The sequence below is a fragment of the Leuresthes tenuis genome, unplaced genomic scaffold, assembly GCF_036924035.1.
Source record: "Leuresthes tenuis unplaced genomic scaffold, fLeuTen1.0.hap1 SCAF_2, whole genome shotgun sequence".
Lineage (NCBI taxonomy): Eukaryota > Metazoa > Chordata > Actinopteri > Atheriniformes > Atherinopsidae > Leuresthes > Leuresthes tenuis.
In genome coordinates, this window is record NW_027325356.1 from 7625347 (window position 1) to 7638518 (window position 13172).

The 13172-nt window shown below is 38.2% G+C and overlaps 1 protein-coding gene across 1 annotated transcript; it reads right to left on the reverse strand.

The window, feature by feature from the left end:
- Window positions 1-1395: 1395 nt before the first annotated feature.
- LOC140301529 (uncharacterized) lies at window positions 1396-12817 on the reverse strand. Its single transcript, XM_072380009.1, has 4 exons — window positions 12707-12817; window positions 6438-7332; window positions 3047-3211; window positions 1396-1555 (listed from the first exon to the last, which is right to left on the reverse strand). Exons 2-4 carry the CDS (start codon window positions 7312-7314, stop codon window positions 1449-1451), a joined length of 1149 nt encoding a protein of 382 aa, XP_072236110.1. The 5' UTR covers window positions 7315-7332; window positions 12707-12817; the 3' UTR covers window positions 1396-1448.
- Window positions 12818-13172: the final 355 nt, after the last annotated feature.

Genomic DNA, 13172 nt, shown 5'->3' on the forward strand with positions numbered 1-13172 from the left:
TTACAAACCTGAAATCACAAAACACAACATTTTAAGGCATCAAGTTTACTGGCAGAGGTTAAAGTCGCCCGTTATCTGTCTGCCCTGTAATCACAGTGATTCTTTAAAACAGCAATACACAGTGCAGATTGATGTCAGGAATTAGAGTGAGGATGAAGCAGACATGGCCCCCCTGCTGCATCTAACCACACCACGAAACATTTCCAACTTGTTGCTGGCTGTTGAGGCACATATCAATCCGTGTCTTAGTGCATTTTGATTGACTGCAGGCTTCACTCAGGTAATGATGAGTGGAAGGATGGAGGGAGCAAAAAGATTTATTTTCAGAATGTATTTTCTTGACATTTACATTGTTCAAATTCTGTTTTTTTATGTACAATAGAAAAGTAAGCAAGCATAGAAATGACCACAGAAATTTTGTTACAAATACATGAGTTACATCAGACAAAGAGTGTGATCAGTCCCTGCATATTATCATAAGACACGCTTTTCTTTAATAAGGTTTCCTGTCCATATTAAAGCAAAGTAAGAATAAAAGAAAAAATAGTGATAGTATTGTTATAATTTCTCATTTTGCCCTGGCTATGCAGCAGGTAATGTTTAATTACTTCTCTAAAGTGCACACTGTCGCTAAGAGAACCTCAAATCTCTGTTTGAACACGACTAGATATATGACTTCCTTCCAGAATACCAAAATCTCAGTCTATGAATTACAAAACGGCAGCCAGCCTTCCTCCACCTCCCTCGCTGGTGTAGAAAACAAACCCAAGTCTTTGGTTCTGACGCTTCAATTGTCTGACTCTGGCTGTGGCTGCCAGTTGTGGAATATCTCAAAGCACAGTTTAAATTTGACTTGTTATTGCCAGCCTCATGCTGTAACAGCAGGTGATGGCTGATATGGATAATGTTATTGTTCACCATGGCTTTAGAATTTTGTTTCAAATCCCTCAGTAGACCTGCTGTGTCATCTGTTATTTAGACTTCTTTTTTCTTTTTCCTTTTTCCAAACCAACAGGAGACACTTTCTGCTTTCTTGTCTTTAGCTGATATGCTTCTATATTTATGTCTTTTCTCTTGAAAATAATTTTGTGCTTTCTATTCACAGAAGTTGTTGCATCAAATGCAACTGCTAAAGATACAACAAATTCAAATGTCTTTACATCTTTCATTGACTGCAAGGAAAATTCTTCATTAGGAAAGACTTCATTTGGTTCATTTTGGCAACATATATAAATATTTCATTTTGGCAGTTGCAGTATACTTCATATAGATTCCCTTTACTTATTCCTCTATTTAGGTGCAATAAATCTATACAATGCATAATCTATATCTGAAATACAATTTCTGTGAATGGATAACAGATCCATACAAACCCCTTGCCCATCTACAAATGTCACATTAAATTGCCTTTCACATTGGCCTTGAAAGTCTTTTCAGGTTCAGCGGCGTCATGGAAAGTTAGTCATTTGGATGCTGTCCCCTTGGAGTCCTGGGTTGTAATAGGCTGCGCCACCAAAGTTCAGGTCCAAAGGTTCGCTGTTGTCTAATCTGAGAACTGTGAATAAGAAATTCTGTTTTTGACATTGTATATGCGGAAAAGAAGCCTTTTAATATCCCATCCTTGAAAATTGATTTAAAGTGGCTTTTTAAACATTTTTTGCAGCTCTAAAACTACAATTTTAAAAGTTTTTTGAGTTGTAAGGTTCTGATCTTCACAGGTGAATGACCACACTAAAGATATGCAACTTCATATTGATATATCAGATATATCTACTGGATTCAATCACTTTCATTGTAGGAATTGTAAACATTTAAGAAAATTTGAAAAAATTCAAATGAGAAAGCTTTTTTCCTGAATGCGATGCCCATACTTCTGCTGAATAATTGTTTTGGTATTCATCTTGCAAACTGTTGAAACTAACTACAACTAATTGAGATTAGAAAATATGATAGATTGAATGGCAGTGGACACAAGAGACTAAAATCGTTAGAAATACATCAAACTGAACAGATATATTATTGACCAGCTCAGTCTCACAAAAAGTGCAACAACTACATTTGTCCAGATTATGAAATGTAATAATGTCACAAATCAGTGTTACAATTCTTGAGATGGCAGTATATATGTAGGCTGTTATTGAATGTCGAGTAGGGTCTACGTGACTTAACTGTAACAGTATCCATAAATACTATAGTTTAAAAGCAATAGCCAGTTTTTTTTCTCACCATTTGCGAGCAAGACAGAGGGAAGTAAAAAAAATGAGGAATTGCAAGGTGGAGTCGAGACATGAAAGAAACGTGTAAATTGCAGAGTCAGATGGGTCTTGATACCGTGGTCTCTTGCATTAGAGTTAGCAGACTAAAACCATCTACCTATCTTACCCCTTAAAGAAGCATCAGCTGTATGTAATATATGTTATATATATATATACAATATATGTTATATCATACTTATATATATATATAATAAATATAAGTTGTCATGAAGAAAATGTATGCATTTCTTACTAAATTACTTGTCTCCACCCCCCAAATTTCTTTGAGTTTGTGTCTTTAATTCATGTGTACACATGCTGTTTAATTTCAATGTAGCTTAACATAAAGGTTAAGAATGAGGGAGTGTAGGAGAAAGAGACAAATTGTTAGCTATCAAAGTACACGGTCCTATTTTGCACTGTGAGGTTATCATGGGAAAGTTATTGAAACAAGATAAAGCAGCTAGTTTCAATACAGACAGGAGACAACAAAATATTTTTAGCACCTCTAAAGCTTTCACATAAACAGGTGTTAATTTGCTACGTATCATATCTAACAGTAAGGGATTGATCATAAAAGCGAGTAAGAGTTTATGTGTCTCATTATAGAGCAATAACAAGGGCATCCTAACTAGCTGTTTTATTTCAGCCATTCATTTTGTGTTTACAGTCTGTCACCCATAAACCACCCAGACCATTTAAGACAGAAAACTTTGCCAGATCAGGCTGTCAAACCCGATTAAATCCATGCAATCTGCTGCTTTATAGCAGCTGTTTAGGGGCTAACATACCTGGTTCTGAAGGGTACTCCTCAACCAGCTTCCTGTGAGTGAAACCATTCTGTTTCTTTTTCCAGATGTAGACCACCAATCCCACACAGGCCACAACCAATCCCATTCCCAGCAAAGCCGCCCATGTCACAGTCCTGTTGCTCTTCTTAGTGTCTGATTCCAAACCTTCATTAGCAAAATGAGGGGGTGGGAGACGGTTATAAATAATTTGTCAACAACAAAATTATTCATATCAGCTGCCATCTTTGAGGGCTAATTGTCACATAATTGTGGCGGAAAAGGAATTTTTTTCAAATGTGTTTGTGGTGGTAACACGCTTCATACATACACACACCAATGAGTAAGAACTGTAGAATTTACACTGTGATAATTGATGCAATTAACATTCAAAAATCACAATAGCTTCTTGAATATATTTGAATATTTTAAGGTGGCATGCTGAGTTTATCATCTAAATAAAGTAAACTGTGACTAAATAATCCTTGAATGTCATAAATTGATTCAATGTCTCCATGGATCACATAGACACAACAACTTTATACACGTAACTACTTTACAAAGATAATTATAAGTTGCACAATAAAAAGAAACCAACAATCCTGTTTCATTGAGTTTTAATGTACCGTGTAACAAAGACTTTGAAGATAATAATTAAAGTGTACATTTTCTCTACTCTTTCATTTCACAGTTTCTGTTCTAGACAAGTGGATAATAAATGTTTTTGAAAGTGACACTGTCCTCAGTATCATTTGACACAGAAATGCTCAATTCATATTTCATCTGGACTCATGCATAAATAATTCAGTTCCTCGGTTTGTTTACAAATAGTTCATTTTATCCACTTGCGAGGATCAGTTTGCCCCTAACCAGCGGCAAAGTAAAGCAAAACACATAGTATATTGCCATTCTTGCCTTCACTTTACCTACAAGTAGACATAATAAAATATGAATGAGTGGAAGGATTTCTTCCAGTAATTTTTCTCATTTTTATTCTGGCTGGGAAAACAGTTGTTTAAAACTTGTCATTTTACTCTGCTGTCATTGGAATAAATGTTATATTCAGTGGATTGCAGTTTTATGAGTATCAAAGTATCAAACAAGAAGTGCAAATGTATGCAATGTTGTTTTAAAAAGGTGTTTTTAGCCTCACAGCAGCATCGCTCCCTGCATGTTAATATGTGTGTGTCCTCTAGCATAACTTTCAGAGTTGAAAGCTGTCATTGGACTTGACTTGTCACCTGGTCAGCCAGAATGAGAAGATTTGTAAGTGTAATTTAAGAAGTTGTAGGGTTTAATGCAAGCCATGATGCTTTCCAAGTCCGACCAGAAGCTTTATTTCTCACCATAGTTTAAGTGACTGATGCATAGATCTATTGGCCTAACATCAATATCGGCAAATATTCAGCTTGTTGACTGCAATCTGCCTCTCAGCAAAAAGGATTGAATAAGCCGATGGCAGTTACCGACGTTTATCTCATGTTGCGTTGAATTTGTCCAGAATTAGCCTGCAGCTGCAGATCCAGCAATTTCATAGTGAGAAAAGCCAATCAAGTACTGAAAAGTAATTGCATAGGTTATGGTTTAACAGGCTAAAAGGGCTTTTATACAAAGGATCGTGCTCCTGTGAAATGTTAACACAAAGTTTGGTTAAAATATTTCTTTGAAAGAAGTTGTGATTATTCAAAGATATGAATCCAATTTTTTTCTTCTTATTTTTTCCCTGACATTACAGGAAGAAAAATTTTACAAAAAAAACAATTGGCATTGGGTATCGGACAAATGATTATTTGTAACATCAGCAAGAGCCCAAATTTTCACATTCGGTGAGTGTCTCATAATTATCTGCATATAGGGATGTACTCAGAACACCGGGCTTCCTAATTTATTGACACATGTATGTCAGGACATGTAGTTACTCACTTGGAAATGGCAAACCATTAATTGTCAAGTTAAGTGTTGGTATTTTGACATTTTTCCGCTTTTTGATTAGTTATTGAAGTTATTGATAAATGACAGTGTGCCGTATCTGTTAAATGTGGCAGGTTAGCGTCATGGACATTTTTAAGAGCAGAAACACACAACCAATGTCTTGCATTCAAAGAACTGGTTCTGAGAGTACAGTAGTCAAACAGCTAAATCAAGCTATAGCACAAGATCACAAGATCAAGCACAAGATCTAATTCTCAGGATGGATTGCCAGACAAATACAGTAGCCACAGACATTTACACTCGGGATGAATTGTGATTATTTTTCTCTTATTGTCCGACTCATGTAACTCTCATGACATTTCTGCCTCACTCGTGCAATTTGTTTAGTTCCTTATTAGCACAAAAGTAGCACAAAACATGTTAACTCATTAACCTAAGAGGGTTAAAGTGATGAGCTTTATAACTGATGTTAGCATTTTGCTTAAAACCTTACAGAGTAACGAACAAGGCTGTAGGTGAGGTCAAGCACGTGAGGTGTGTAGATATTCATTTACCGATGTTAGAGAGAGAGCAAAGTTACATTATAAACTGATTTTCATAGACTATTTGTTTATCTGCACACAACAGGGGGTGTCTTTGTGTGTTTTTTGTGAACATGCTGTGCCTGTCATGGTAACTGTAGAGCCTTTTTTTTCTACTGGGTTGCCCACAGTTTCACATCTGTTTTCCTACTGTTTATTGCCATCATCTGTTAGTGTTGTTTCCTGCTGTCACGTCTGTCCATGTGATGTGAGTTTTATTTTAATCCCAACCCTGCGCCAGCTCTCTGCAGGGCTGTTTGGTGATACTGAGCTTGCCCATATGAATTTTGCAAGGAAAGTATCATTTCAAGTGAATACAAAGAAAGATTGAATTGCAGATTATTTTGCACATGTGTATGACAAGCAGCCTGTCCCACTCCAATCTCCCTGATCTTGAGGTCGACACTGAAAACTAGTCCCACGCTCCTGCACAGAGGCATGTATCTTTGACCTCAGTCCCTTGCTGCCTCTTTCAGGCTTTTTTTTTGCGACTAAAACAGGGTTTCATTGTGCTGCTGAGAGGGTGGTTGTAATAGAGCCTTTCACTTATAGTGGCCACATCGATAGAACCTGAAACACAATCCAACTTTTGCCTTTGAAAGAGGGGGTATTTGTCCTCTGTCAGAGGGGAAATAGATGCAGGTAAATGTGGGTCAGGGAAAGGGCAGTTAAAGGCAGTGGGTAAAAAAGGCAACAGTGATAAATGTGCTCATGAGTAAGGGGTACAATGTTACTCTAAAACCATGAAAATCCTGAAGGATGTTGTGCCTATTTTGTTGTCTTACAGATCTTAAAGGGATGTTAGGAAGATAGACTGACATACAAATCTGTTTTGCAAACTTCTATGAATGGTTTATCAAACACTTGATTCGCAACAGTACCTCTTTCTGAGCTGCTTGCACCTTTCCCGGTCTTGTTAGCCCTCTCAGGTGTGTTTGGAACAGCAGTGGTTGTTGTAGATGAAGACGTGGTGGATGTCTCGTACATTGGCGGTGCTGCTGTGGTTGTAACAGTTGTTGTGTCACTCGATCCTGTCCGGTTTGTTAATCCTTTGTCTGCATCTGTTGGAGATGAAGACGTGGTGGATGTCTCGTTTATTGGTGGTGCTGCTGTGGTTGTAACAGTTGTTGTGTTACTCGAGCCTGTCTGGTTTGTTAACCCTTGGTCTGCATCTGGTGTTGTAGATTCTTCTGTGGTATTGTTCTCTGGAGCTAAGGTTGTTAACCTTATTTCAGTATTATTAGAGAATTCTGGGAGGCTGGTGGAGTTTTCTGCGGTCATTGTTGAATGCAATTCCTCTTCAGCTTCTGTCATGTTAGTTTGGCTCGTGTTTGTGCGATCTGTGGTTGTAGTGGTTGGAGAAATGGTGGCTTCAGGAAATTCTGGTTGCTTAGTTGTACCATTTTCAGCTACAAGGGGCAAAATTGTTGTGAAAATATTGAGATCATTAGATGTTTTGTTTTCACTCCTATGTTGTCCAAGCACTTTCAACTCTTCGTCAGTATTTCCTAACATAAAGCCAGATGCTGTCCCATCGATGTCATCATTGCTAGACATTGTAGTAAAAGCCCCCTGATCAAGTTCACTCTCATCTTCAGTAGATGCAGTATTTTCTATTTTAGTTGCAGTTTTGTGGAAATCACGGAGCCAGCTTTTATCAATTATGCGTCCTGGAGATTCAGTTGAATTTTGGAGCAATGCCAGGTGAAACACTTGGACAAGTAGAAAGAGGCCTGCTGTGATTTTCAAAAGCTTCATTTTTCTGTTAGCTTCACTCTGAAACACAAGAGAAAATAAACAACATTATCTTTCTGTTTGAAAGACATGTAAACTGATAAAACAATTCAAAGCGGTACCTCACGATTACTCAAAGCCAACTTCTGTCGCTTGTATTGAACCTCTGATTGTCATCATTTGTAATTGAAATTTTCTCCAGCGTCATTAAACTTCCACACTTTCCATGATTCCTTCCACTTTTAGGACTTCTGTCCCAAGTTGTCTTGAGGACTTTCAACTTTAAACAACTATCTCAGGCCAAACAGAAAGAGCCAAAACCATATGAAATAAGAGCAATATTATACAGCTATATCTTGACAGAGCGCATAGTTGTTTGATGCTTTGTTAGAGTTTCAAATATCTCGTAATGGACTCCTAAAACTTACCTGAAATTGGAATCTGAAAATGTTTGAAAAAACAATGTGCAATATTTTGATTTCTTTTGTTAATTGACATACTTTTATGCAGTTGCAACACATTTTTAACTGTGTAAGATCAAATTAAAGTTTTATATTCTGCAATGATGTTTTCATCCACACTATGGGTCAAATCAAGGCAAATTTTGACACTTCATTACTGCACAGTTATGCTTCTCCGCCAGCGAGGGCTCCCACCAGAAACATTAAGCTTTAGGTTTTCCATCCATCCGTCTTTCCCATTTTCATAAATGCAAAATCACAAGAAAGCTTTCAAGGAATTTCCTTAGCTTTGGCAAAAATATCTTCATAGATTTAAAGATGAACACATTAAAATCTGGCGGTCAAAGGTCACCATGACCAGTTGGGGCTGTTTAGAAGCTTCACGTCTAGTAGATTAGCTTATCACTAAGTTTAGTTCTTCAACTTCTGTAAACATGCTGTAAATTAGAATTAGTTATATAGTTCAGTTTGGTGAAATTGCATACCCAAGCATTGTTTTAAAGATTATACATTACAGTATTTTGCTTAAAGGCCAATACCATGTGTAAATGTATATGAATTCAAATATAGCTGTAGGAGGGAACAGGGTTTCCTTAGATCATTTTCACTTTTTTTCTTCATGTTTCTGCAGTGGCTGAAAAGTCTTTTTACCCCTTGCAAGGACCAAGCACCATCTGGAGAGGTCTACAGGTGTTAAACGTGTGTTTATCACAGCATTCAAACTCCCCCTGACCACACTGAAAGACTCAGAGAGCAACATAACATCTCTGCTTGCTCCTATTTTCTAGAAGTTAAAAAGCTGCCTGTTTTAATGGTACAGGTCAGCTACCCTGACACAAGTTATAATGACAGCCCTTGAAGAGCTGATCCTGTCCAACCTCTTGACTTCTAGAAAAGCCTCTCAGTGGATGGTTAACAACATCATGATCATGACATCCGTGGCTACTACATCAGGAGCCTGTCTGTGAATTTCTCTGCAGCCCTGCAGTATTACAGAGATCAACAAAGTCGCAACACAATCTCGAATGAAATGTGTGACTTATTGACAAAGTGAATTAACACAAATGCTCTTTGAGCTATGCGTTCTCCCCTCGGCATAACTACCATACACAAATGACTGCAGATCCCGATAGGGCTTGCTTGCTGTGAGTCACTTTGTTGATCGACTGCTTTGTTCCTTGTCACAATCAGTGTGAAAGGCGCCATTGGCGTGTGATGTTGGTATCTGCAGGAATAGTCTAGATATGCAAATCTGGAGTCTTTTTCTGGTTTTACCTGTTATGACACTGACATATTTTCATATTAACAAGTCAAAATGGACACCACCAATTTGACTAAAATATCCATACCGTCAATCCGTTAATCAGGTAGCGGGTGGGCTGGAGCCTATCCCAGCAGTCATCGGGCGAAAGGCGGGGTACACCCTGGACAGGTCGCCAGTCCATCACAGGGCCACACATAGAGACAAACGAGACAAACAACCATGCACACTCACACTCACTCCTAAGGACAATTAGAGTCACCAATTAACCTAACATGCATGTTTTTGGACGGTGGGAGGAAGCCGGAGAACCCGGAGAGAATCTACGCATACACGGAGAGAACATGCAAACTCCACACAGAAAGGCCCCAGGCGGGGATTTGACTAAAATAGATTGAGCTAATTTACTTTAACTAACGTCACTACTAAATGTCTCTATGGATGCATATACACCTTTACTCTTGAAATACATATCAGGTTACTGATGTTAATTCTTAAATAAGTCTATGAATGTGCAGTTGTATTGGTAGACAAATACCAATAAATGTTAAGCTGTGGTTTCTCAACAAGTGTGTTTTTCTTCCACACACCATATTGTCTGTGACTGAAAAAGCTGTAGGTCAGGCTGGCTCCCGCCTGCTGGGTGAACGCTGGATCAATCAAATTGTTCACATTAGCTCATCATTTAGTAAAATGGTTCAGTCAACCAAGATGGGGAGTGGAAGTTCATCTGCCCACATAAATGTTGGTATTTTCAGCCCTTCTGGAAAAACAACATGATTGAATCCGTGTAGTTTTATTTCTAATATGTGCACACATGAAGGCAGAGAAGTGTGTGCGTATTCTTTTTGACAATTTTATAAAGCCGTGTATATATCTGGACTTTATTTTTTTAGAGAAATATCAAACTTGATATATACTAACACTAGAAATCAAAGAGGACCAAATATATAAAAGGTAAAACTACTTCTGTTCTTCACTGATGTAAGACATTCATCAGTGTATGTAGAGAAAAAAAGTATTTCATTTGGTAGCAGAGATAAAAAAATTTAAAAAATGGTCGTATTACAAACAAGAGAACAAACCACACATCAGCTTGGACAAGACAGCATCAAGGACATAGAAGGGCACATTGTTAACTCCATTTCTATCTGCAATGGATGATCACATAGCCTGTACAGCATAAAACTTTGTGTAGAAATGATCAGGAGGGAGACACACAGGTGCACGTGGCTTATCTTAATGTTGGCTGTTTTCTTATATGGCCTTTACAAGCCTTCAGCAGAGCCAATTTTGTCCCAGAAAATCAGAACTGTCTCTAAATACTTGTTCTCATATTAAAGCCTTATTAACACTGTCCCCCAACAACATGTGACCAGTCATTGTGATGCATGGTGACACAGTTAAACTTGACTATATGATAAAAATTAACAATAAGAAAGAGTAACTATCACACCTCTTTTTCCATTAGGACCTCAACATATCAGGATTAAATTACTCTGAAAACCACAACATTCTGAAGAATACGTGCACACAATCTCCACACAGTCTTTTTCCACAGATACCAGTTTGTGTGCAGGAAAAGGCGTATGCATTTTTCATATATGGACTGTAGCATTCAAGACAAAACTAAAACTGGTGGTCTGACGCTGGACCCAGACTCCACCTGCATGTGTTATCTGATGTGAACTTTTGTGTTTGTTAATAAATCACTCGACTTGCACTTGTGCATATTGGCCATAGACTGTATAAATGATGAGTAAAGCTGTCCTCAACTGGAAGCTGTTATGGAAAAGCAATAATTCTGATGGCCGCCAGGCACTCTGCGGCACAAACTCCATCTTTGGCTCCGATTGAAAAAATTTCAATCACTATCGTGAAACATAAAGACAGCCAATTTTTCCCATTATAGTCATTCTCGATAGCTACATTAATTTCTTCTAATCAGTGTGTTGATTGTCCTTCTGAAAATAATTTTGTTTTAATTGTTATAATTGTAAAAAACACTTGTTCTGTCAGCTTTCAGTGAATATTCTCCAGCTCCACCCTTTAGCTCTGTGAAGGCCAACATGGCATCATCAGATTGCCGAACTCGGGCTTCAAAAATTTCACAAACTTATGGGTGAGATCATGGTGAGTTTGTCAATTCAGTTACATATCTATTATGTTTCCAGAGCTTTTGCTTTGAAGCACTGACATTATGTGCAACTGTGCTGCTCATAAACATAAAATGTTTTGTTTTATTTTAGTATCTCACCCACTAAGACATTTTGATAGAGGTTTGGTCTGAAGATTAAAACAAATTACTTATACATTTTGCTGAATTCCCGCCTATCTGTCTCCTCTCATTTACAGTCTGTGTTTTGACTTTACATCATCAATTTGAGGCATCAAGTCTCAAGATTTAAATGACAGAATGAATGATTAGAATGAATTTCAGCATACTGAACACCCCATGGACGGATGTCTAGTTACACGGCAGGCATCTGAAAATCTAAATGAAAGCAGTTATGGTAGAACAAGTTTGACAGGCAGTTCAACAGAATCACTGGTTTGTTTTCATTTGCGCTGTGTAAATGAATATGCCATCAGCACCCAAAACATTCTGATTATGTCAATGACGTTAAAACTTGTCCCCAAAATGTCACAGGTCACCTGAGATGATTCATACGTGGCGGACACTATTGTGAGTTTGTGTTGCCCACATATGTGGGCTGTTCATTCCAGACCAGTGTCACTTCCTATCTATCACATTATTCTCACATCCTCCTACACTGCCTCTCTGAAAGCGTATTTGAGCGTGGGTGTCCCACCAACGAGCCTTCAAGAGTCAGAAGGGTCGAATAGACAGGGAGACATGTTTACTTCTGACCCGTCACGCTCGGAGAAGCCTTCTGTTGAAAAGAGTTCCCACTCTGCTGGTCTGTCAGAGTCTGTAGCAGCTATCACCTCAACAGCTCTGTCAGCCTTGACTTTCCAGAGATCCAGACCCACATAAACAAAGCAACACACATAGGCTGAAAGAAACACTACACCCAGTGAATACCCTTCGACCAGCACACAAACACCAATTATCTGACATTTATCCTGTTCTGAGTTCCTCTTCTCTTATTATCACCTCTTAATATACTCCTATCTATGTTTCGTTTGTGTTTCCTGCATCATTTCATTCTGATGCATGGCTACTCATTTTCAATCCTACCACATATGAAGCATCATCTGAATTAATATTCATCAATATAATGACATCCTCTGATGCACTCTGTTTAATTAGCATGCCTACTTTTATACTCTTGAGTTCAGTTATAGAGTGGCAATGTTATTTAAACGTCAAATAAAAATACATAATCTGAATTGATCAGATTTCAAAGGTCATGTCTTACTGCTCGATGTCTCTTTCTTTTCTGATTGGTTTTCTTGTAAAATTAACACCTGTATTTACATTTAAAGGTTCTATAACGTCCCTCAGTATGTATGTCTCTTGTGGTATTATGGAACCGGCTGCCACATTTCAAGTATAACTTATTTATATTTATATTTCCACTTATACAAATGATTGTCAAGTATTAGAAGTGTAACATTCCTCTGGAAAATTAAAGTTACTGGTGTTATTTCAGAAAACCTCTCATACAGTTTCAGTCTTGGAAAAATCGAAACCAAAAAAGAACAAATCCCTCCTCAGTGAATCCCTTACCTTTTTCTTTGGCTGTATCAGATGAGAACAGGTGGAGAGGCAACAAAATCTCTTCACTGACCTGCCAATATGTGAGAGTGAATCAGCAGTCGTCCTGCAGACAGAAGCAGGGACAGAGGGAGGAGGGCCCAACAGAGTGGCATTCAGGGAACAACCTGCTCAACCTGCTTCTACACCTGCCAGCAATAGCAACACACCCTGAGCCGCATCTAGTTGCATGCTGAGAAAAGGCCACACAGAGAAGAGATGGAAATGAATTAGAAGGCAAAGGTAAGGCTAGAGGCTTGCTGGGTCTGATTGATTTGTTTTCACCTCATCATTTCTCGCTTCCACCTAAATTATATCAGTTTTTGGTTGCCAGGTTAGGTCTATGAATTCCCGTAGTGGGCGGAGTCTTTTGCTACACGTCCTTTGAGCCCTTTTTTCTTCTCATCAAGGGACTGGGACGACAGCTGTCGTCATGGTA